Genomic DNA, 26649 nt, shown 5'->3' on the forward strand with positions numbered 1-26649 from the left:
CCCCTCCACCTAGTACTTCTAACTCTAAGGGTTTCAGTGTTTTCTTTAAATCTCTTTGCAGCCATAAATTTTCCAGTCCAATATTTATCTTTGGTAACACTTAATTCCACACTTTGAGACATTTTGTGCAGCTCCTTTCCACTTATAGCATCACATCTTTCAGTTATTTGAGTTATTTTATTTATTTCAATTCCCTTCCTCAAACTCTCTGTTTTTCTATGTCTAACTATGCATCATTTAACAATCTTCTGAAAACTAATTTCTTCCACTAGGTTTTTCCCCTCACCCTTTCTAAATTTCTTGCTTACAAATCCATGTTTGAATCACAATCTATCTCTGTTTGAGATGCCTGCGAACTCTGCATTTTTTACATGAAAAATACATACCAAACAAAACTGTAAAATACAAAGCTTTGATTGCATTATGAAAACCATGTGGTTTCTCTGGAAACCACACAATAGCAAAAAAACCATTTTCAAAATGTTATTGTATGCTTGTGGTAACAAGCATTCAATGTGTTTGTCAACATCTGTATTAATTAACTCTGTTCTAGTAAAATTGAAATTTGTGATACAATTTCATAAGAAGTCCACTAAACTCTGTGCTAAATTATCTATATGTCTGATTTTGCAATATATTTATACATTCCAATTATTATGTCATTAGTATTGAATTATTGATTAAATTTATGCATTCATACAAGTTTTCAGGAATATGAATTAGAACAATTTTATTAATTTGCAAGAAGCTTTTTAAAGTTGGAAACAATATAGTTTTATCGATAAATTTCTATACACCAGTTCAGGCCTTACATTTATCAGGATTAGTACACTATTCATTTTAAAATAAGTTCCATATACAGATCATAATATTAAACAGCGATCCTTATAGGATTGTCCTCCATACATTGGCAAATATATTTTAGTTTCCAAATAACAACTTGACAAACCTGGTAGAATTTGCCAAAACTACGTTTATTTTGCAGCTGGTGCTGAAATGCTTTTTAATTTCAAAAACAACTTGAAGATGTCACGCAAAATGACTCCATTTTTCCAACTTCCAGGTTTAGCATCTATGGGGTTTTGTTATACTAATGGGCATTAAACTTTAGAAAATACCATGATGCTCTGAGGGTATCCCAGTTCTGTCCGATTTATGATATGACACAGCCACCCTTCTCCTTGAAGGGATTTTTGTCCTCAGGAATTCCCTTTACCAAAGGATCTTCTGCAGATTGCGATTCAATGTAATCCTTCAGTTCCTCCGCACATTTAGACACCTGAAACAATTCAATATAAAAGTTATAAGTGGCAGGTGTAAAACAGCGAGAGTAGAAATTAAACACAATAACCGTAGTATACATTGCAGAGAGCTGTCTCTTGACTTTGAGAATGGGATTTTTTTCGAATTCATGAAACAGGATGACGGTTTCACTGGTTAGGTAATATTTATTACTGATCCCTAACTTGCCAGAGGGCAGTTCAGAGTCAGCAACATCGCTGTGGGTCTGGAGTCACATGTAGGCCAGACCAGGTAAGGATGGCAGTTTCCTTCCCTAAATGACATTAGTGAACCGGGTAGGTTTTTCCAACAATCAACATCAGATTCATGGTCATCATAACATTCTTACTTTCAGATATTTTATTGAATTCAAATTCCACCATCTGCTGTGGCAGGATTCATACCCAGGTCCAGAGACAGCTATCTGGGTCTCTGGATTAACAATCTAGCAATAATACCACTCAGCCATCATCTCATTATTAGCATATTCGGTCCCGTTGTTTCATACTTTGAATGCAGTGTTACAATTTCCAACAGATCCTACATTATCTCTAATTAATGTTAATTCACAAAAAGTTAGTGGATTATAGAGGATGCCTTGTGGTAGCACCCCTGCCTCAAAAAATCAGAAGCTCAGAGCTCAAGTCCCACTGTAATAATGGCTATGGAAAGTGGATCATAATGTGGTCAAACAGGTTGATTAACTACAAATCTTTCCAGTAAAAGCAGGAGAATCTCCTGGTCAGCCATGAGTGATATGAAGTGTTGTCTCTCCCCAAGCTATAGTTTCTGGCAACAGTGCAGCAACTATTTTGGGGGAAAAAGATAGCCACAGAAGGCACATAATTATGTGCTTTATCTGCTCTAATGTTTTACTTGACGTATGAAAGTCCAAGTGTAATTTAGATTACAGGTTTAATTGAAGATTAAACATATTCTGGATTCTTGTGCAATTTGGTCAAATGTTTAGAGTGGCCTTCATTTTAAAAGGAGGAACAAGTGCATCACCATGTTGTGTCCTGACTCAGCAGGTCTGGGAAGAGAAATCAGAGCTAACTTTTAGGTCCAATGACCCTTCTTCAGGCTTGCTGAGCTTTTCCATCAATTTCTGTTTTTCTTTCTGATTTCCACCATCTACAGTTCTTTCATTTTCATTTTGTATTTATCAGACATTTGATTTGAAGCCTTGATAATGCTTAATGACTTAGGACAGCAGTGGGTCATTTTTGTTTTTACTTCAAGCGTTGTTCCCACTCACTCATCAGGCAGATCCAAAGCTATGAAAAATACCATGGTGGATGTGTCATATCATAGATTTGCTTCTTCACGTTTAGTTTTTATTTAGCTTTTAGTAACGCCGATTGGCAATTTTGAATGCGAGTTGCATTACATGAAGCGAATTTTAACACCAACTTGGCGAACGTTAAAGAATAACTGCAGAGCCACCGAACCATATCACAGCTTTCATGTTGGCGTACAAATAGGAGCCGGCGTAGGCCACTTGTAACCCGTCCGGATGTTCCGCCATTCAATAAAGATTAGGATTGATCCACATTCTCACCCAACCCGAACAACCTCACACCTTGCTCGTCAAAAACCTCTTTTTCCCCCTTAAGAATATTCAAAGATTCTGGGACGACTTTTGTTTTGAGGGATAACATTTAGAAGATTCTCCTCCTCTCTGTCTTAAATTGTTTTCCAAGAGCGAGTAAATGAGAAACGGGAAACCTTACCAACATCCTCTCTAACGGTATTTCTTTACGAAGTTGCTCTATCTCCATTTTCAACCGGTCTTTATCCGTTAGCTCATCCATTCTGGACTGCTGTCGTTTGTCTTAAATACAAACAAATAAACTTTTGTTCAGAATATTGTTAACATAATTGCTGCTTTGAAATCACTGAACAAAACTCCCGCCACACTGCAAATGAATGAATAATTTTACAAGTCTAAGGGTTGGACGCGATTAGCTCACCTTGTCCTGGGATAAAGTCAACTCATTCACTGGAGAGTTCGTGGGAGAGGCTCTCCAGCCACTGCTCACGTTAACTTTCCCAGTCCGCTTCTACAGCAGTGCAACCTTTTGTAATGCCCTCTAAAACAGGGCTCTTAATATCTCAATCTTCTAATGTGATTAAGTCGAAAGCATGATCAGATTTAATCATTAAATAGAAGGGGAGAAAATCCTTGCCAAACATATTGTTCTAAAATTGTATACGCGGCTTTTAAAGGAAACAGTTTTTTTAAAAAAAACATATCCTTCCTTCGGTTCGTCAGCCTTCCTGTAAATACACATTTTGTTTATTTTAAAATTGCATTTATTAATAAAGTGGATCGTACTGACGTCAGTAGCAGTAAGCTGCAAAAGTCTATTATCAGAGTATTTATCTCCTCTTACACATCTGTTAGAGTGTGTCACCTACTGCACGCAGTCACTTCTAATGACCACTTTTAATAATTCTCCTTACTTCCTAACAGCGCTGAATTATGTTTACAATTAATGTGTTCACATTAGTTCTGGATTTGTTTAACACGTAGACATCTTCATAATTTCTTAAAATGGGTTGATGTAATAGGTCGAAATGTTATCTCTGATTTTTTTCTTCACAGGTGCGGCCAGACCTGCTGAGCTTTTCCAGCGACTTATGTTTTTGTTCCTGATTTACAGCATCCACAGTTCTTTCGGTTTTTATGATGTGAAAGGTTGATGTTTTTTAAAAAAATCTGATTGTTCCAAGATGAAGTTTATCTTCTGATCAAACATTTAAAATGCAGTGTTATTCTGTAACAAGACATTTTCATGTGTGTACAGACTGCGGCAGGAGATAGGAAGTGCGGATCTATCTGTCCCTGTTTTGTAAAATGGTCCACATTCAGGCACCAATCACCCAAACCAATATTTAGATTAGGATGTTTTCATGTGTCTCTGACAGCCACAAAAGGCTTGAAATATTCTTACAAATGCAAACAGGGGCTGACTCTTGTTTTAGATCCACCCACTGAAATTCAATATGACAAAAATCATGGAGATAACAAGGTGTGGAGCTGGATGAACGCAGCAGGCCAAGCAGCATCTTAGGAGCAGGAAAGCTGACGTTTTGGGCCTAGAGCCTTCATCGGAAGCCCAAAACATCAGCTGTCCTGCTCCTCTGATGCTGCTTGGCCTGCTATGTTCATCCAGCCATACACCATGTTATCTTGGAATCCTCAGCATCTGCAGTTCCTATTATCTCTGACAAAAGTCATCTGTAATCTTTTGGTAAGCTCACTGGTGTAGCCAGGAGGTGCAGGAATGTCCCACACCTCTCAGTATCTCAATCACACCTTCTCTCTTTGTTGCTCCACATACCACCTTTTGCAACCTGGAACTGAGACAGTTTCCTCAAACTGGTACAGTCAGATCCAAAGTTGTGAATGACAGGCACTCAGCTGTCTCTGTCCAATTTCCTCTGTATGTGTCCAAACCCCTTCCCCACATTCCCAGAACCACAATAGGATTCATCATGACCTCATTTTCCACCTCACTAGTCTGCACATTCAAATTATCATTCTTGGTCATTTCTGCCACTTCTAATATGATGCTGTCACCAGATATATCTTCCCTTCGCAGTCGTCAGCATTTCGAAGGGACTGTTCCGTCAGCAACACATTGGTTTATTCTTTAAGCGCCACCAACGCCCATTCCCTTCCCTGAAACTTTCCCATACAATCATAATACTTACCCTCTGTCTCCTTTCTCTTTTTATCTATGAGTTCAACATCCAGGTAAAGCAACAATTTACTTCCAATTTAACATTGCTATATTTGTTGCATACAATGTGGTCTCCTCAGCACTGGGGAGATCAATCTCAGACTCAATAAATGGCATGCCAAACATCTGCAGTCAGACCATAAGTGCACCTTAATGAAGACCCTTTCCACTGACTCCTGCTTATTACTAAAAGTTCATACTTCCAAGTCGATAGGCTGTGTGAGATCCTGACAGAGCAACAGAACAGGACGTAGCATATTCAAAGAGGAGCCATCAGCTGGCCTGAACCGTACAGACAGCAACTCAGATTTGGTTCCCATCTTGGTTTAGAAGATAGGCTGTGCAGACCTACACAAAAAAAATGAGATGTTCCTGTGCTGAAGCAAGAGTGAGTAATCAGAATGGCCCAAGACTCCGCACATCAGAGGAGGAACTTAAATTCTATCTCTCCTGCAAAGGAGATACAAGTGAACTTGGAAGAGCCAGAGAATAGAAAATGTCTGTCCACCAAGCACCTCTGACTGCAGTGAGTGTTCCGTCAGTGAGCTTTGTATAAAAGAACGGTGTATGATCAGTGAATGGAGATTAGTATAAGTTAAGATACAAATAGCAGCAATTAGGATGAACACATGTCTATGGAGGGGAATATGTAGGATGGAACCAGGAGATATTGGAACAGATAAGTCTGAAAGTAACAAGAACATGGATAAGAGTGTCAGCAGCAGATCAGCAAAGGTGAAAGCAGAATATCTTTGTTACAAAGGGGATATGGTGTCAGAAGCTGATCTGAGTGTAACCAAAGTTTGTTCAGCTAAAGCCAGTAGACAGAGTAAGGAAGAGAAAATCCTTGGCAAGGTAACAGAGTTTGTAACTGAGGAAGAGATTATCTCAGTTTTCTTAATATTTAATTAGACCATGGGGCCTGATGGGTTTAATCATGGTTGCGATCTGTACTCTAAACTCTAAATTCTGCCAGAGATAGTAGGAACTGCAGATGCTGGAGAATCTGAGGTAACAAGGTGTAGAGCTGGATGAACACAGCAGGCCAAGCAGCATCAGAGGAGCAGGAAAGCTGACGTTTTGGGACTAGACGTTTCTGAAGAAGGGTCTAGGCTCAAAACGTCATCCAGCTCTACAGCTTGTTATCTAAATTTTGCCATAAAGGTTCTCTAGTCATGCATTCACAAGCAAGAATTAAAACCATCTTCGCTTCTAACCAATTTGAGGAAATTTATTACAATCCTTGAAATATGTTTCAAAAAAATCAAATTTACTCCTCTTCATCATTATTCATGAAATATATGCACATTAATCTTTTGAGATAAGATTGTAATTTTTTTCTTCTGAATTGAAGTGTGAATTCTCCCCACAGTACACATAGAAGTGGAGAGTTAAGGCATCTTGTATTTCTGAATTTTTTATAATGATGCTTCCTTTTTGAATTATGTTGACTGGTGGAAGTAGATATATTTTAACTTCCTAGTTATTGCTATTTGTTTTTACATTACTACCTAGCTTCCTGTCATACTCTAAATTCTTCTTTTTGATTAATTTTGTCATTCTTTGCTGTACTTTACAGTCTAACCAATCATTGGGCCTACCAGTCAACTTTTCTCAAGAAGCATGACCACATCCACAAGCATCCACCTCCCTTCAACACTGACACTCAGTAGCAGCAGTGTGTACTATCTATAACAAGCATTGCAGAAATTCACCAAAGATCCTCAGACAGCACCTTGTACGCACATGATCATTACCATCTAAAAGGACATAGGCAGCAGGTATATAAGAACACTACCACCTTACAAATTCCCCTCCAAGCCTCTCACCATCCAGACTTGGGTTATTGTTTCTTCAGTATTGCTGGGTCAAAATTCTGGAGCACGCTGATTAACAGCATTGAGGGTCTGCCGGCGCTAAACAGATTGCAATGGCTCAAGAAAACAGTTCACCATCTTCTCAAGGGTAACTAGGCAATAAATGCTGACCCAACTCATGATGGCCACATTCTGTGAATGAATAGGAAACGATGAAGATGTAAGATGTGCCTATTCCACAAGACAAAAAAAACCTTCAGAGATGCCTTGGATTCTTCAATTCTTGGCACCATATATCTTGAACTTTTTTTTGTTTATTAGATTCCCTACAGTGTGGAAACAGGCCCTTTGGCCCAACAAGCCCACACCGTTCCCTTGAAGCACCCCACCCAGATCCATCCGCCTATAACCCACACACCCCTGAACACTATGGCCAATTTAGCATGGCCAATCCACCTAGCCTGCACATCTTTGGACTGTGGGAAGAAACCGGAGCACCCGGAGGAAACCCACGCAGACACAGGGAGGATGTGCAAACTCCACATTAACAGTTGCCCGAGGCTGGAATCGAACCCGGGTCCCTGATGCTGTGAGGCTGCAGTACTAACCACTGAGCCACCGTGCCGCCCGTAATGTGCCGTTTCTGACAAGGCATGAACATTGAAAGTGATCCTAAAGGAAGACATACCCACATGTATGGCCATCAATACATGCTTGAGGTTTGTAAACTAGCATTGTCATCAGAAAACTGTACCGTGCAATACTGTGACCAAAGAAGAAGACAGTCTTGGAGTGTGCACTTGCAGAAATGTCTAAGTGTTGCATGACGCAATCACAATGACAGAATCACAGAACTGTTATGGTGCAGGAGGAGGCTATTTCATCCATCATGCATGTGTCAGCTCTATTCCACAACCGCAATCTCCTGCTTTTTCCCTATCTTGCCAACTCTATCACAAAACATCAATCTCCTGCTTTTTCCCTATCTTGCTCCACTCCATTTCTGTTCAATTAATCATTCAATGCCTTCTTTAATGCCTCAATCGAACCTGCCTCCTTCACACTTCCAGGCAATGCAATCCATACCCTAGCTACTCTGTGTTTAAAAAAAAAGCCAAATCTCACATCAAATAAAAACCAGAGGAAATGCAGATGCTGTAAATCAAGAACAAAAACTGAAGTTTCTGGAAAAGCTCAGCAGGCCTGATAGCATCTGTGGAGGAAAAAACAGAGTTAACATTTTGGATCTGGTGACCCTGCCTCTGAAGTTCCAGAACTGAGGAAGGGTCACCGCACCCAAAACATTAACTCTGTTTTTTCCTTCACAGATGTTGCCAGACCTGCTGGGTTTCTCCAGCAACTTTGTTTTTTGTCCTTTTTCTTACATCAAAATCTGTGTCCTTTTGCTGTTTTTCTTTTAGGAGTGGGAACAGTTTCTCTCCATCTCATCTGTCCAGTTCACTCATGATTTTCAAAACCTGACACTAGTTGCTAAACTAATTGCATTTGCATCCAAAAATCTATCAGAAGTATCATCTAATTATTCCGACGTATAGCTTGAAACGCTTGCTCTAGTATTCAATATCACAAGGTCTTTTATGTAGTTATTTGGTAAATAATTCACTGGGGAAATCAATTATAAACCATTCAAAATTATTTGGCACAAATCATTGACAAGTGCATCATAGAGGCCGCAATGATTTCTGGTAAAATGGAATGTGACTTCAACATCTGTTACAAAGCTGGTGCCAAATTGTCACCTTAGTTATGCTGAGCAAAACAACGAATCAGGCTTTCCACTGTATCTACCAGTCAACAGCAAGGACATCAAGGTGGAAGATATACTCAAAACTGATCTATTGCATCTTGGTCAGAATAAATGCCATTAGTTTGAAATGGAGACAGCTAGTGACTCATAATTCAAAGCCTTGTGGAAAGCTTTCCTTTAAATGGTGGCTTCACATGATAAAAGGGGTGTCAGACACTGTCTATTCTTTTGGTCTTACAGAGATGAGCTCAGTATCTTGAGAGGCGTTATCTTCAAAGCTAAACAAGTACTTATACACAAAGCTCTCCACAGGACATAGAGCAGATGAGACTTGGCACACAGCACGGTCAAATATAAAACAAAGACTGCGGATGCTGGAGATCCAAAACAAAGGCAGAAATTGCTGGTGAAACTCAACAGATCTGACAGTATCCTCAAGAAGAAAGCAGACTTAATGTTTACATTCTGGTGAGTTTCCATCAGAACTGATAGCAGTGAGGAAAATTAGTATTTATCCTTGAATGTGATTTTGGGAAAGTGGTGCGAGAAAGGGCAGATGTGAGCAGATAGATGGAGGTGGAGCCCAAAGAGAGAGAGAGAGAGAGAGAGACTCTTTCCAGCATTGAACAGATGTCCTGAAGGTTAGTGTTATATTGGCAAACTAGCCTTTTGGATTCACATTCTGGATTGCACAAAACAGTGTCCATGCTGTTCATCATATCATCCCATACCAATACTACATGTCTGGTATCTGAAGTCAAACACTTGGTGAATCGTTTAGCGCATTAGTGTCAGAAGTCCAATATCACAGAAAGACGGAATCATCCAGAAGTTCAGGTAGTGTGTGCAGGCGTGCAGTGAACAGGTGAATAGGATGGGAAAAATTCTGAGTGGTTTAAGAGGAAACATCCAGAAACAGATAACTTCTGGGAGATGATGGTATGGAAAATATGTTAGCTATTGTTGTGCATTATTTAGAAGTCAGAAGAAGAAATCTACAGACCAGTTACAGCTATGCCAACTGAACAAGAATGTTTAAAATGGAGCCTTCACTGGGTTTGAGTATCTGTAAGGTTGTTGTTGAGAATAAAAGGGTTTAATCATTATTTTTGATATTTGTAATAGGACAATAAGTTTCAAATAGTTATTGTAAAGTGAAAAACTTGTGTTCCTTTGTGTGTAATAAGCTTTAATATTCTTTTGTTAAAAGTACGTTAGCAACTTTCTCTTCAGTAAAAGTGACTGACGTCCTGGACAAACAAATCACAAAACTTAAACTTTGGTGTATGAAGGCAAATGACACTCTGGGATCTGATTTATCCAGCAAACCTTTATCTGGGATCACAGTAACACTTCCGGTCTTTTCAACTCACTATCCTAATCACGGTATCACTCACCACTCCCTCTCCCAACTGTGTCAATGCTTTCCATTCATGATTCCTCCTCCTGACCTCTGCAGTGTGAATTATAACAAACGGGAGGCTGAGAGTTGGTTGAGAGAGGAATAGCCAGCAGAAAGGAATGACAGGTTTGGGAGAAGGCCGGTGAGTCAAAGTCAAACAAAGGAGTCAGAAAGTGGATGGAGAGTAGGAGGAATCAAAGATATTGGGAGAGGAGCAGTGAGTGGAATGGAGTGAGGGTGTCAGGAGAGGGGAGACAATTGGGTATCAGGAAGCACTCAGGAGAGGGATGACAATTTGAAAGGCAGTAAGGGTTTTCAGAGAGGACAGGCATGCAAATCAGTGACGACAGTATTAAAAAATGTTCTGTCATAGTAACAATACGGTCTTGCACCTGCAACTGCGTTATAACAAAATGGAACTCATTAGCATCAATGTTTTCCAGGAATGTTTGCCAATTTACAGTCTTCGCTAAATTGGATTGTCAAAAATCACTTTAATGGGGCATATCTGTACTTGAAGTGAGAAAAATAGGATTATGGGCAATACTTGGAGGATGTATTAATTAAAGCATTTGATGCATACATCATCCCTTAACCATTTTCTGAAGAAGAGTCCAGACCTGATACGTCAATTTTCCTGCCCTTCTGATGTTGTCTGGCCTGCTGTATTTCTCCAGCTTCACACTTTGTTATCTAGGATTTTAAGAGGACTTGACAGAGAAAAATGCAGAAACATTCTTTCCCCTTGTGGATGTGCCTAGGAGCACAGGGCATAATCTTAGAATAAGGGGTCGCTCATTTAAAATGGAGATGAGGAGGAATTTCTTCTGTCAGAGAGTAGTGAATCTGTGGAATTCTTTACCACTCACGACTGTTAAGACTCGATCATTAAGTATTTAAATAGATCTTTAATCATTAAGTTATGAGGTTAAGGAAAAATGCAGGAAAGAACCCTTGAGAGTTATCAGATTATCCACAAACTCAATCAATGGTGGAGCAGACTCCACCAATATCTTAAGTCACCAGGTCAGACCCCATGAGTTTGGACGTAGTATAGTGGCGTGGATAGAGAATCGGCTGATGGACAGGGGATAAGGTGCTCTTTTTCAAGTTGGCAGTCTGCGACCGGTGGGTTGCAGGGACCGCAGCTATTTATAATATATATTTTTGAATTGTGGGAAGAAGCCAATATACTGTATTTGCAGACAACACAAAATAAGTGGAAAGGTAAGCTGTTAAACAGTTTACAGTGAGGTATTGATAGGTAAAGTAAATGGGCAAAAACTTGGCAAATAGAATTTAATGTGGGAAAATATGAAGTTGTTCATTTTTGAAGGCAGAACGGTAGAGAGAGATGGAGCAAAAACCGCAGAAAGCTGCAAGACAAAGTGTCTTGGATATACTTGTACATGAAAGACAGAAAGCTAATGCACAGCTGCAGCAGGTAATCAGGAAGGCTAATGGAATGTCAGCAATTATTTCAAAGGGATTGCAGGATGAGAGTAGGCAAGTCTCACTGCAAATGTACAAGGTGCTGGTGAGACCACATTTGAAGTAATTTTGCTCCCCTGATTTAAGGGCAGATATTATGTCTTTGGAAGCAGCTCAAAAAAGATTCACTGTAATGATCCCTGGTCCGGAAGGATTGTCTTATGAGCAAGGACTAAACAGCTTGAGACTCTACTCACTGGAGTTTAGAAGAATGAGAAGTGGCCTCATTGAAACACATTGAATTCTTAAGAGGCTTGACAGAGTAAATGTTGAGACAATGTTTCCCCTCATGGGAGAGTCTAGGACTAGAGGACATAGTCTCAGAAAAACGGGTTGCCAATTTAAGACTCAGATAAGGATGAATTTCTTCCCTCAGAGGGTTGTAAATCTTTGGAACTCCTCGCCACACAGGAGTGCTGAATCCTGTATTTAAGGCTGAGATTAATTCTTGATTAGTGTAGAATTAATGGTTATGAGGAAAGTGCAGGAAAGTGGATATGAGGAATGTCAGGTCAACCATAATCCTATTGGTGGAGCAGGCTCGAGGGGCTGAATGGTCTACTCCTGTTCCTATGTCTTCTTCTTTTTACCATCCTGCCTGGAAAGTGCTTGAATATTTGACTCTATAAGTGCTGAAGGAATGAATATGGGTTTAGAAGGCAATGAATTGACACAGGGACAAAGCTGGGCAGTGCTGCAGAAGTGGAAATATACAGAAACATGGAAAATAGGAACAGGAGCAGGCCATTCAGCCCTGTGAGCCTGCTGCACAATTCAAAATGATCATGGCTGTTCATCAGACTCAATACCGCCTTCTTGCTTTGTCCCCCATACCCTTTGATGCTTTTAGCCTTAAGAGCTATAACTAAATTGTCCTTGAAAACTTCCAATATTTCAGCCTCAGTCACTTTCTGTGACAGAAAATTCTATATTCCCTGGGTGGAGAAATTTTTCCTCATCTCAGTCCTTAAAGCCTTCCTGTATCTTAAACTGTGACCTCTGGTTCTGGTTTTCCTGATCATCAGCAATATCCTTCCTGTGATTACCCAGTCTAGTCCTGTGAGAATTCTGTAGGTTTCCATGAAATCCCCACTCATTCTTCCAAACTCCAGCGAATACAGTTCTAACTGATTCACTCTGTGTTCATATATCAATCCTGCTTTCCCATGAATTGGTTTGATAAAACTTTGTTGCACTCATTCCACAGCCAAAACATCCTTCCTCAGTTAAGGAGGCCAAACTGCTCACGCTAGGTGTGGTCCCCCTACAGGCCTGTACAACTGCAACAAGACATCCCTGCTTTGTACTTTAATCCTCTCACAACGAAGGCAAACATATCATTTGCCGTCTTCACTGCCTGCGGCACCTATATGCTTACTTCCAACAGTTGCTGTACACGGACACCCATGGCTCATTGCAACCTCTCTCCTTTCCAAATATATCATCACGAAAATAATAATCTCCCTTCCAGTTTTTGCTACTAAACTGGGTAATCTCACATTTATCTGCATTCATGTTCACCTGCCATGTATTTGCCCACTCACTCAACTTGTCCAAATCACATTGAAGCATTTCTGCATTCACCCTCAAAGCTCACCCTCGCACTGAACTTTGTGTTGTCTGCAGATGATTTTAGATGGTATAAGTGATAGTATGAATATTTAATGGCAAAGCTCATCTTGGGTTGAATGTGACATAAAAGGTTGTGAACACAAAGTTTTAGTCTCAGTCTTTTCTTCAAGTGAAAGAACTTAAGAACAGGCAATAAAGATCATGGAGGATACATTCATTGATCTGTCATTGAAGTTGGACATTACTGTTTGACCTTTCTTAGAGAATCAATTGTTTCATTCTTCAAAACTACCACATCCTGAACTTTCTAACACTGTTCATTTCCATCATCTCTGGCAACCACTTCCATACTTTCAGTGATAATGGGACTGCAGATGCTTGAGAACGATCTAGGCCCGAAACGTCAGCTTTTGTGCTCCTAAGACACTGCTTGGCCTGCTGTGTTCATCCAGCTCCACATTTTGTTATCTCCGTACTTTCAGTGCCTATTTCGTGAAATGATTGAATGTAAACTTTTATACTTTATTGAATCAGTCACTTCTACTGATTGCAGACAAAATGGGCAGTGTTACAAAGATGCTTCATGTTTTCCAGCCAGGATCTTTCGATTTGGCCTGAAAACTCTTCTTCCACCCCAAATGAGTTAAAACATAAAAACTGAAAGCTCAGCAGGTCTGGCAGCATCTGCGGAGGAGAAAACAGAGTTAATGTTTTGGGTCTGGTGACCCTTGGAATCTGCAGTTCTTTTGGTTTTTATAAAAACCAAAAGAACTGCAGATGCTGCAAAACAGGAACAAAAACAGAAGTTGCTGGAAAAGCTCAGCAGATCTGGCAGCACTATGAAGAAAAAAATCAGATTTATCATTTCGGGTCCAGTGACCTTTCCTCAGTGAACTTTCCCTTTTATGTTAGAAATCTTTATTTTAGAAGTCTAACTCTAATCCTAACCTAATACACACACAGAAATGGCATTTGTACAGCTTATTCAACAACCTAAGTAATTACCTTCGCCCAAACGTCAGCATGTGTTCTGTCATGCAAAGTTATACAGCAGAATCATTCAAAAAATTCATAAATTCTCAATTGAATAATACAACAGTGCATAACATAGGTTATATTAAAGAAAAAAAATAACAAATTTGGTAAAGTATTCTAAGGGACCGGGACTGTGAGACATGTTATATGCACCATTGATTGCACTTCTGGACTGAGAAAATGATGGCCAAGTTAAAGTTCCACGTGGAATCACACTGGAGCATCTCGCAGCCAGACTGAGCGCAGTGGCTGGAACACAAGCTATATAAACGTACCAGTTTAAAATTTCCAGTCAGGGAGAGAAGAGCCCATTTGATTCTGCTGATCCAGTGCAGATGAAAGTCAGTGAGGGTTCTGCAGTGCAATCAACGTAACTCACTCGCTCTGTCCAAATCATGGAGGTGCAGTTTTTTTCACCATGACCTGCAGCATCTTGCTGCTATTGGCTTCACCATTCAACATGGCACAGCGAACAAATGTTTCTCCAAATCCAAGTATGAAGAATCGAATTTAGCTTCATTAGCTATAGAAAGCAATGATTACGAGCAGCTGTTGGGTTACAGAAATATAATTAAGATATGCCTTTTTAAAAGGAAAAGCCAAGCCTTCAAGGACCTAATTTTGGAATTGGATTTTAGTTGGATAAACGGGTTTGTCACAATCTCCTGCATTAACAGCAAGGAGCTACAGCTAGAGGACTAGAATTTAGTTTTTGCACTGCTGACAAATCAGCAGAAAAGAAAAATATACTAAAACGTGGCATGGCCTTTTAAAATTGTTCTGAGATTGGGCATCTCAGCTTTGGCAAACATTTTTTGCTTTCATGAAGCCGATTATTAACATAGACTTATAGAGTAATACAGCATGGAAAGGGCCCTTCATCCCGACTAGTCTATGCCAACCATGGCACCCACTCAGCTAGTTCCAATTGCCCACATTTCACCCACATCCCTCTAAACGATTCCCATCCATGTACTTATCCAAATATTTTTTTAAATGTCACTATTGTACCTGCCTCAACAATTTTCTCTGGCAGCCCATTCCATATACACACCAGTCCCTGCATGAAGAAGTTGCTCCTCAGGTCCTTTGTAAATCTTTCCCATCTCACCTTAAACCTATACTCTCTAGTTTTGAATTCTCCATCACTGGGAAAAAGACTATATGCATTCATCTTATCCATGCCCCTGATGATTTTATACACTTCAATAAGGTCACGCCTCATCCTTGTATATTCCAAGGAATAAAGCCCTATTCTGGCTAATCTCTGCCCTATCCTCTTGGTTAGCTGTTTGAAAAACTCTAAAAGATTAGTCAAACATGATTTCCCGCTTACAAATCCATGCTGACTATCCCTGATCAGACCTTGACTATCCAAATGCTGGTTGATCCTGTCCCTCAGTATCTCCCCCAATAACTTGTCTACCAGTGGTGTCATGCTCACTGGCCTGTAGGTCCCTGCCTTGTCTTAGCTACCTTTCTTAGGCAATGGAACAACAACAATTAGCCACCCTCCAGTCTTCAGAAACTTCACCACTGGCAAAAGATGAAACGAATATCTCTGCAAGGGCCTATGCAATTTCTACCCTAGCATCCCACAACATCCAGGGATAGAATTGATCAGGCCCAGAGGATATATCCACCTTAATGCACGATAGGCCTGGAAACACCTCCTGTCTGGTAATATGTATGCAGTCTAAAACATTCCCACTTGTTTCCCTTATTTTCTTAGCATCCGTGATTCTCTTCTCAGTAAACACTCAGGAGAAATATTCATTAAAAATCTTCCCAATCTCCTTTGGCTCCACACATAGCCATGCTGATCTTTGAGAGGACCTGTTCTCTCCCTAGCCAACCTTTTACTCTTAATACAGCTTTCGAACTTCTCAGAATTATCTTTAACCTTATCTGCCAGATCCATCTCATACCCTCTTTTTGGCTGTTCTGATTTTCCTTATAAGTGTGCTCTTTCACTTTTTATTGTCATCTGGGGATTCATTTGAACCTGATAGCTTAAACCCGATGTATGCTGCCTTCTTTTTCCTGACCAGAGCCTCAATATCCTTTGTCAGCCAGGGATCCCTAAACCTGTCAGCTTTTCTCTTCACCCTAACAGGAACATACTATGCCTGGACTCTTGATATCACACTTTTAAAAGCGTCCCATTTGCCAGTCTTTCCTTTTCCTTTTCACCCAATCGACTTCTGCTAGATCCTGCCTAATGTTCCCAAAATTGGCCCAGCTCCAATTTAGCACATTAACATGTCGATCTGTCCTATCTTTTTCCATAACTATGTTAAAGCTAAGAGAGTTATGGTCACTATGCTTTTTTTAAATTTTAGATTCATTTGTGGGATATGGGCATCATCGGATAGGCTTGAACTTATTATTCTTCCCAAATAACCATGGAGAAGTGGTGGTGAACTGCTTTCTTGAACTACTGCAGTCCATTTAGTTTGAGTACCTGTGCAGTACAATGTCTGTAGGGAATTATTTGATAACTATGACTATGATTTTTAGAACAACTTGTGGAAAAACTCTCCCAATCTTCACACAAGACACAAACATTAATACGGAGGATATTATGTGTTGGACTGCAATGTCTGTCTTCTTTCTGATGGCAATTAATGATGCCAGGTGTTCTGTTTGGTCTTATTGTAACTGAAAATTTTCTGCAGCAGTTCAATACAACTGAGCATCTTCATAGGTTATTTCGTAGGGCTGTTAAGAGTCTACCATATTACTGTGTTTCTGAAGACATCTATGGTTAACACCAGGTAAGGACAGTAGATTTCCTTCCTGATATGGTGTTTGTGAAGCAGATGGGACTTTATAAGAATTCTGATAGCTTCATAACTACCTGTATTTACACTTCTTTTATCCAAGATTTAATTAGTTAATAGAAATTAAATTCTTCCATCTTGCTGTATGTGAAATTTGAATTCTTGATCATGAACTTTAAACTATGACTCAAGATTACTTGTACAATAAGGTTTAGATTAGATTCCCTACAGTGTGGAAATAGGCCTTCGGCCCAACAAGTCCACACCGCCCCTTGAAGCATCCTACCCAGACCCATCCCCCTATAACCCACGCACCCTTGAACGCTATGGGCAATTTAGCATAGCAAATCCACCTAGCCTGCACATCTTTGGACTGTGGGAGGAAACCGGAGCACCCGGAGGAAACCCACACAGACACGGGGTGAATGTGCAAACTCCACACAGACAGTCGCCCGAGGCTGGAATCAAACCCGGGTCCCCGGCGCTGTGAGGCTGCAGTGCTAACCACTGAGCCACCGTGCCACCCAAAGGTATTCACTATACTCCCTTTTCTGTGAGTGCTTATTTATAATCTGCAAACTGTGGTGACATTATATCTACTTCATCATTCTCAATATTAAAATACTTAGAAGGAAAGCTTTGTCAATGTTACAGAGTCACATTACGTTTCTGTAATTTGCAGCCAATGGTTTGTTCAGATTTAGAGGAGAATTCCTGTTAATTATTTGTAGCTTAAATGACTCACTACCTCTCCCTTCTCCAAGTCATAAGTTTCTGACTTGTCCAGGTCCTGCTGTGTAGGGCCCTAGACTGCTTCAGTATCTGAAGAGTGTTGAATGGCGCCGAACATTGTGCAAACACCAGCAAACATCCCCATTTCTGACCTTATGGAGGAGGGAAAGTCATTGAGAAAGCTGCTTAAGGTGGTTGGGCTGAAGGCACTACACCAAGGAACTCCCTACAGTGATATCTTGTGGCTGAGATAATTGACCCCCAACAATCACAATCGTTTTTCTTTGTATTAGGTCAACTCCAACCAGGTGGATTTCCCATTAATTTGCATTGACTCTAATTTTTTGAGGGACTTTTGATGCCACTGTCAGTCAAATGCCAAGATTGATATCGACGGTAGCCAGCTTTGTGTTTTAAGCTTTATTATTCAAGAAGCTGAGCTGTAGAACAAAAATGACAAGGCTTTAGGTCATGATCACCATGGTGGGTGCTGGGGCCGAGCTAGCAAGTTGGGTTTAGCTAACCTTGATTCTCTTTTAGTTGGGCATGTTCTGAGCTACAGTAGCAGAATTCACATGGAAGTCAGGGTCAGAAATGAGTTGCCGTTCAGCCTGGGATTTCTTTCCTCTTTTAGACTGCTTTGTGCATAAGGAGGGCTGAGAAGGGAATAGTGGGTGTGTAAGAAGCTCCATACATATACACTCACTCACCTACCTGCCCAGTCTCGTGCACCCTCAACAACAGGCCAATCATGCTCAGCAACTCATTCCCTAACACTCCCACACTCACTCACTGTCCACCCTCATTCACTCACTGTGCAATTCATCTACCTTACCCTTTTCTCAAACTTATCCAGACTCTCACACTTACGCATTCATTCATTTACCAACCTGCTCACCTTCATTCACTCAGTAGTCTGGTGACTGTCACTCACTCACCAACCTGCTCTTGTATTCGACAATTTGATTTCATTCACTTACTGACCCATTCTCACTCACTATCTCACTAACCTATCCACATTCACAGTGTTATTCATTCACTCACTGACCAATCTGCCCTCATTCACCTACACACCCACAGAGATTGGTCACCAATTCTCCCACCCACACTCACTCACTCACTCAGCAATGAATCACTCTTCATGACTATCCTGTCTCTGGCCCCTAGCTTCTCATTCCACCCTTCCCCACTGCTGGTCTGACTCTCATTTTCTTCCCCAAAAAAACCCTGAAGGCAGTCTGACCCCTATGTTTTAGCCAACCAGCAAGCAGCATCAAGCCAGTCCTTTGAATCCTTTTAGTCTGGTGCCACAGATTCTGTCCTGCTACTCCAGGCCTTGGGCTGGGTTAACTAAGCCATATTTTGTTCCTTGCTGCTCCTCCAATCACAGATTATGTTTCTCCTGTATTTAGGGAATTATGAGGGGAATTGGTGGAATGATAATGTTACTGGACTAATATTCCAAAACACCACCACATGTTCTGGGTACAGGTTTGAATCCTAACATGACATAGCTGCTGAAATTTGAATTCGATAACAACCAGAATAAAAAGCTTGCCTAAAAGTGTCCATGTAATTATTGTCAGTTGTCAGAAGGAAAAACCCATAGAAACCCACAGGAATTTGTCATCCTCACCTGGTCTGGCCTACATGTGACTCCAGACCCACAGCATTATGGCTGCCTATTACATGCCTTCTGGTTAATTAGAGATGGACAGCAAATACCAGCCAAACTGGTGACTCTCAAGCCCACGGACAAATAAAATATATACTTTTGCTAGGTTTGCTAATGCACCTATCAGCAGCAAACACGAAAGGAAAATGGCGTCTGATTGGAGGTGCAGATCCTTGCAAATAATCCATTTAGATTTGATTGTGTTTTGACCAATGGCCTAGCAGTTCTCTTATAGCCTATAGATTTTTTGTCGTGCAAACCTGAGTTCAAATGTTTTTTAGTAATGCAGCTTTATTTTCTTCATTAAGAATGAGAGAACTGGAAAGATGTTTTGTTCCTTAAAGCGTGATGTGTTGAGAAATTGTTGCATTCACTATCAGTGTTTTGCAATTATAACAGACCATAGCATATTACGTGTCATTGTTGTTCTCCAATATCTTTTAAGACTTCTCAAACTTTTAAAACCTTTTTGTTAAAAGACTTTCTAATACAAACTCCCTTCAAACTTAAGTGGCAAAACCTATTTTTGAATCATGCTTCTGTCATTCTGTCTCAGCAGGTTTTCTAATTTGTTGTAACTAGCAATATTTCTTCAGCGGGTTTCTGAACACAATGAACACACTTGTATGGTGAGATTCACATGGGAGCCAGGACTTCCTTCAATTGAAGATTTCCAAGGCTCCTAAAGCCTCATTTAGATTTTTTAAAACTCTGGTCTCGGGTCTTATCCTTCTCTTAGCGACTAAAAGGTAGAACAATCCTGGTCTTCTCAAAGTTCTGTGACCTGCAATCATCATCCACAGTCTATCCCAGGAGTGATTAATTGAATGTTTTAACCAAACTTAACAATGGAATAGGTGTAATTGAGTCTGCTTATTGATTATTGCTCAATAAAATGTCTTACTCAATTGATGGTTTGGCTTTAATGGTAAACAGAATGCATGCACTATAATTTGTAGATGCAGGTTTTATAGAACAAAGAACAAAGAAAATTACAGCACAGGAACAGGCCCTTTGGCCCTCCAAGCTTGAGCCAATCCAGATTCTCTATCAAAACCTGTCGCCTATTTTCCAAGAGATAATGGGAACTGCAGATGCTGGAGAATCCAAGATAATAAAGTGTGAAGCTGGATGAACACAGCAGGCTAAGCAGCATCTCAGGAGCATAAAAGCTGACGTTTCGGGCCCAGACCCTTCATCCTATTTTCCAAGGATTTGTATCCCTCCGCTCCCTGTCCATTCATGTATCTGTCTAGATACATCCTAAATGACACTATCATGCCTGCCTGTACCACCTCCACTGGCAACGCGTTCCAGGCACCCGCCACCCTCTCCATAAGGAGCTTTCCATGCATATCTCCCTTAAACATTTCCCCTCTCGCCTTGAAATTGTGATCCCCAGTAATTGATTCCCCCACTCAGGGAAAAAGCTTCTTGCTATTCACCTTGTCTATAGCTCTCATGATTTTGTAGACCTCAATCAGGTCTCCCCTCAACCTGCATCTTTTTAATGTAAATAATCCTAATCTACTCAACCTCTCTGCATAGCTAGCGCCCTCCATGCCAGGCAACGTCCTGGTGAGCCTCCTCTGCATCATCTCCAAAGCATCTACATCTTTTTGGTAATGTGGCGGCCAGAACTGTACACAGTTTTCCAAACGTGGTCGAATGAAAGTCCTATACAACTGTAACATGAATTCACCCAATTCACATAGTTAAAATGAAAATGATCATTCATTAAATAAAAAGTATGAACTCTAGTCAATTTCATTTTTGTCATCCCCAGCACATGGACTGCATATGTTGCTTTTAAAATATGCAGGTCTCCTAAAGGTTGTCGGCTGTTCATATGATATCTGCTCCTTCGAGGGCAATGTTCTTTCTTGGGAGACTGTTGTTCAGATGATGAGTGCTGTTACCATGGTAGTTTTTGCTGACTCATTTCCATTGCTTGGGAATGGTGGATCGATGGAACTGATGGTTGTTCTGTACTTTGTACTAGTGGTGAGATTACATCTTCCTGATCAGCTGCCTGTAGTGAAGTCACAGCTTTCCTTGTGCATACAGACCTGTGGATGCAACAGTACATCCAGTTGTTAATGTTCACTGCATCTGATCAGTTATTGAACATGGATCCCAGGTTTTTTCTAAGTTGAGACCAATAAATGTTTGCACAATAACTTGCTCTCCATTGCACAGTTTTACCAAAGTGAAATTCAGCTTTCTGCCATTTCATTTGGATTTTGTTACTTGCGCCTTGCTACTACTTCTGGGCTCAATAACTTTTTCCTGCTGGAAGAGTAGTTTGGCTCCAGTGTGACATTACTCTTTGGACTGAATGGTTTCAGGAGTTGTATTTTGTTACTCAAGGCCTTGTACAAGCTTTGCTCAATTTAGTTACGATTCTTTGGTGATTTTCACTGCTGTATCAGCCTTTCCATTTGACTGGGGATGCTGTTGACTTGATCTATGATATTGGATTCCTCAACTCTTCAGAAAACAGCTGCATTCTTTACCTATGAATTGAGGCCATTGCCGCACACTCAATTTCTGGAATGTCCTGATGACTAAAGTGTAGTGTCAGGCATCCTACAAGCTCAGTGGTGGTCAGGTGGTAGTTATAGAGTCATAGAATCAGACAGCATTGAACTAAGCCTTTTGGTCCTCCATGTCTATGCTGACCAACAAACACTAAACTTCACTAAGCCCATTTACCTACACTTGATCCATAGGCCGTTGAGTGCTGGCATTTTAAGTCCTCATCCAGATGCTGCTTAAGTGTGGCGAGAAGGTCTGCCTCTATCACCCTCAAAGGTAGTATGTCCCATATTTCTACCACCCTCTCAGTAAAAAAAAATTCTGAAATCTCCTCACCTTAAACTTATGCCCACTGGTCTTAGACAAGCCTGCCATAAGGAAACGATTCTCACCATCTATCCTGTCAATACTTCTCATCATTTTATATATCTCAATCAGATCCCCCCTCAGGCCTTTCTGCTCCAAGGAAAACAAACTCAACCTGTCCAGTCTCTCCTCATAACTGAGATTTTTCATCCTAGGCAACATCCTGGTGAAACTCCTTGCACCCTCACCAGTGCAATCACATCTTTCTGGTATTGTAGTGACCAAAACTGCACATAGAATTCCATCTGTAGCCTAACCAACGTTTTATAAAGTTGCAACAAGACTTCCCTGTCCCTATACTCTATGCCCCAGCTAATGAAGGCAACCATCCCATATTCCTTCTTTACCACCCTGGTTACCTGTGCTGGCACCTTCAAGGATCTATGGTCTTGTACACCAATGTCTCTTTGTTCCTTAGTCCTCTCTAGACACCTACATTCATTATTTTGATCCTTCCCTTATTGGACCTCCTTAAATGTATCAGCTCGTACCTAACAGGATTAAATTTCATCAGCCATTGTTCTGCCCAATTTAACAGCTGATCGATATTCGACTGCAGTCAGACACCATCCTCCTTGCAATCAACAACACCATCAATTTTTGAGAGATAGTAGGAACTGTAGATGCTGGAGAATCTGAGATAACAAGGTGTAGAGCTGGATGAACACAGCAGACCAAGCAGTATCAGAGGAGCAGGAAGGCTGATGTTTTAGGCCTAGACCCTTCTTCAGAAGAAGGGTCTAGGCCCGAAACATTAGCCTTCCTGCTCCTCTGATGTTGCTTGGCCTGCTGTGCTCATCCGGCTCCACACCTTGTTATCTCTTACCATCAATTATTGAGTCACCTTCTGCATTCACATCCAAATCATTAATGTATGCAACAAACAGCAATGATGCCAGCACTGATCCCAGTGGTACACAGCTGTTCATAAGCTTCCAACCACAAAACAACCCTCCACCATTATCTTTCATCTCCTATTTGAAAGCCAATTTTGGATCCAATTTGGTAACTTGCTCTAGATCTCATAGCCTGTTACCTTTTGGACCAGCCTTCCATGTTGAACCTTGTCAAAGGCTTTACTGAAGTCCATTTAAACTATATGAACTGTGCTACCCTCATCAGTGTATTTATTCACCCTCTCAAAAAATTCATTTAGGGGTCAGACAGGAGCTCCTCCAACAAATCTGTGCTGACTATTCCTGGTTAACTACCACCTTTTCAAGTGTTGATTAATATTGTATCTCAGCATTTTTTTCCAGTAATTTCTCTATCACTGCCCTATTCCTGCTGCCTTTCTTGAACAAAGGAACCATATTAGCCATCCTCAAGGCATCTGGCACTTCTGCTATGGCCAGCAAAGTATTAAATATCTGCTACGGCCCCAGAAATCTCCTCCTTTGTCTGCCACAGCCGCCTGGGATACATCTCATTAGGTCCTGGGGATTTATGCATTCTTATGCCTGCTGAAACGTCTAACACCTTCTCCTTGTTAATCTTAACATTTTCAAGAACATCACTATCCCATGGAAATCTCCAAACGCAATGTCTTTCTCCTTTGGGAGTACAGATGAGAAATGTTCATTTAAGACCTCACCAACATCTGCTCACTCCATGCAAAGATTCACCCTTTGGTCTCTAACAGGCTCCATTCTTTCCTTTATAATCCTCTTAATCTTAATATATTTATAAAATGCCTTGGGCTTTTTCTTAGTCCTATCTTCCAAAGATAATTAATGATCCCTCTTTGCCCTTCTAATTTCTTTCATAAGCAACCCCCTACACTCGCGATACTTTTGAAGGTGATAGTGACAAGAAAATCAGTCCTCATGAGAATGATGAGGTCTGTTCCAAGCTTCGGTACTGCTCTGTCTTGGATGTCATGTGTTATATGCAGTTCTTTAGTGCAGGCTGATGTGGTCTTATTCTCATAACTCATATTTAGCCAGTTGAGAACTCCTCTTGCTTTCCTCAGACTTATTTCCTTTACAGCATAGATGTGCCTCAGTATCTCTTTCCGCACCTCCTAAGGGATAATGATTCTATTTCCATTCTCCGAGGTGCTAGCTTGGACTATCACTTTGTCTCGGAATGTCTGTTGCTGTCTTCTAGAGATATGTATTCTTTTATGTTCCTGAAGATTCGCATCTTCCTAGCAGATGCTGCAAGGTTTTGCTGTAGCTCTACAAAACCCTGGTGAGACCACATTTGGAATATTGTGTCCAGTTCTGGTCGCCCTATTATAGGAAAGATGTGGAGGCTTTGGAGAGGGTGCAAAGGAGGTTTACCAGGATGCTGCCTGGACTGGAGGGCTTGTCTTACAAGGAGAGGTTGACTGAGCTCGGACTTTTCTCTCTGGAGAGAAGGAGGAAGAGAGGTGACCTGATCGAGGTGTACAAGGCATGGATAGAGTCAAAAGCCAGAGACTTTTCCCCAGGGCAGGATTGACTGCCATGAGGGGTCATAGTTTTAAGGTGTTAGGAGGAAGGTATAGAGGAGATGTCAGAGGGAGGTTCTTCACCCAGTGAGTTGTGAGTGCATGGAATAGTTTACCAGTGGAAGTCATGGAAGCAGTCATTAGTGACATTTAAGCGACTGCTAGACATGCACATGGACAGCAGTGAATTGAGGGGAATGTAGGTTAGGTTATTTTATTTTTGGATTAGGATTATTCCACGGCACAACATCATTGGCCGAAGGACCTGTACTGTGCTATACTTGCCTATGTTCTATGTTCTATCTTGTAGTACAGCTTGCTTGGTTTGAGTAAGATGCTTTTTCTTTTAGATTCTATGTCCCTACTGGGTTATTGACTTTCTAGCCATGTCAAATTGTTGCTTCACATTGAATCTTGAAGACTTCCCATTGTGTCCTAGCAGTTTCAATTTTACGCACAGGGAGTATGTCTCCTTGCAGCATGGTGACAACTGTCCATTTGTTTTCATTCCATATTTTTGGCATCTGGATGGTTTCTCCACTAAATAAATAATGTTATTTATGGATGTTTTGAAGAGGTCAGAAGTGATTTGAGGAAGGTCTTCTGAAGCAGCTTGTTGATAGTTACTAGTACAAACTTCAGACTTGTTTCAACTGAGATCTATGGATTTAACTTACATCTAATATCTGGAGCATCGGATGCTCGTTCATCCTTTCACTTCGGACTCCCAGCTTCACTTTACCTTTTGTGATGGTGAGCATTTCACCATGTAGTCGCACCCTTACTTTTGAGGCCTTCATTTTTGGGTCACCATTTTAAGCCAATTACAGAAGTCCATAAGTGGTAATGGTATTGAATTTCAACTTTCCAAATGTAGACTGGGACTGCCATGGTGTTAAGGGCTTGGAAGGAGAGGACTTTGTTAAGTGTGTACAAGAAAATTTTATTATTCAGAATGTGGGTATACCTACTAGATTAGGGAAAGGATATACTGGATATAAAACTTAAAGTTCTAGATTGGAGGAAGGCCAATTTTGAATGTATTAGGTGAGAACATTCAAAAATTGATTGGAGGCAAATATTTGCAGATAAAGGGATGGCTGGAAAGTGAGAAGCCTGCAAAAATGCGATAACACAAGTCCAGAGACAGTATGTTTGTGTTAGGGTGAAGGGTAAGGCTGGTAGGTGTAGTGAATGCTGGATGACTAGAGAAATTCATGTTCCGGTCAAGAAAAGTAAGGAAGCATACGTCAGGTATACATAGCAGGGATCAAGTGAACATCTACAGGAGGACAAGGGTAGTGGGAGTACGCTGAAGGGGAAAATCAGGAAGGCAAAAAGGGTTCATGACATTGGCTTTGGCAAATAAAGCTAAAGAGAATCCAAAGGGATTCTACAAATACATTAAAGATGAAAGGGTAACGAGGCAGAAAATAGAGCCCCTTAAAGAGCAGCAAGGCCACCTACTAATCTGACCGCAGAAGACGTTTGAGCTACTAAATGAATATTTTGTGTCAGTGTTTACAATGGAGAAGGATGTGGAAGATAAAGAACTTGGGGAAATAAATAGCAAAATATGAAAAATATCCATATTACAGAGGCTGTATTGCTGGCGCCTTAAAATGCATGAAGATGGATAAATCCCAGCGACCTGATCAGGTGAACTCTAGAACTCTGTGGGAAGCTCAGGAAGTGATTGCTGGGCCCCTTGCTGAGATATTTGTATCATCGATAGCCACAGGTGAGGTGCCAGAAGACTGGACATTGGCTAAAGTGGTGCCATTATTCAAGAAAGGTGGTATGGAAAAGCCAGGGAACTATAGATAAGTAAGCTTGACATCAGTGGTGGGAAAGCTATTGGAGGCATTTCTGAGGGACAGAATTTACATGTATTTGGTGGGCAAGGACTGATGAGGGATAGTTAACATGGTTTTGTGTGTAGGAAATCATATTTTGAGTGAGTTTTTTTGAAGAAGTAACAACGAGGATTGATGAAGTCGAAGCGG

At 40.7% G+C, this 26649-nt stretch overlaps 2 protein-coding genes across 5 annotated transcripts in view; one reads left to right on the forward strand and one right to left on the reverse strand.

Annotated features, from left to right (window-relative positions):
- Window positions 1–26649, forward strand: part of tfpi2 (tissue factor pathway inhibitor 2) — a 94389-nt gene that overhangs the window by 23189 nt on the left and 44551 nt on the right. The gene's annotated exons all lie outside the window — the stretch shown is intronic.
- Window positions 954–3443, reverse strand: gngt1 (guanine nucleotide binding protein (G protein), gamma transducing activity polypeptide 1). The gene is made up of 3 exons (XM_048556801.1): window positions 3255–3443; window positions 3015–3115; window positions 954–1279 (listed from the first exon to the last, which is right to left on the reverse strand). The coding sequence occupies exons 2-3, from the start codon at window positions 3093–3095 to the stop codon at window positions 1154–1156; spliced, it is 207 nt and encodes a 68-aa protein (XP_048412758.1). The 5' UTR covers window positions 3096–3115; window positions 3255–3443; the 3' UTR covers window positions 954–1153.

Source organism: Stegostoma tigrinum, chromosome 2, assembly GCF_030684315.1.
Source record: "Stegostoma tigrinum isolate sSteTig4 chromosome 2, sSteTig4.hap1, whole genome shotgun sequence".
NCBI lineage: Eukaryota > Metazoa > Chordata > Chondrichthyes > Orectolobiformes > Stegostomatidae > Stegostoma > Stegostoma tigrinum.

Coding starts and splice junctions, on each gene's coding strand:
- gngt1 (XM_048556801.1), bottom strand. CDS start 3,095: ATGGATGAGCTAACGGATAAAGACCGGTTGAAAATGGAGATAGAGCAA. Junction 1,280..3,014: donor TACCGTTAGAGAGGATGTTG/GTAAGGTTTCCC, acceptor GAATTGTTTCAG/GTGTCTAAATGTGCGGAGGA.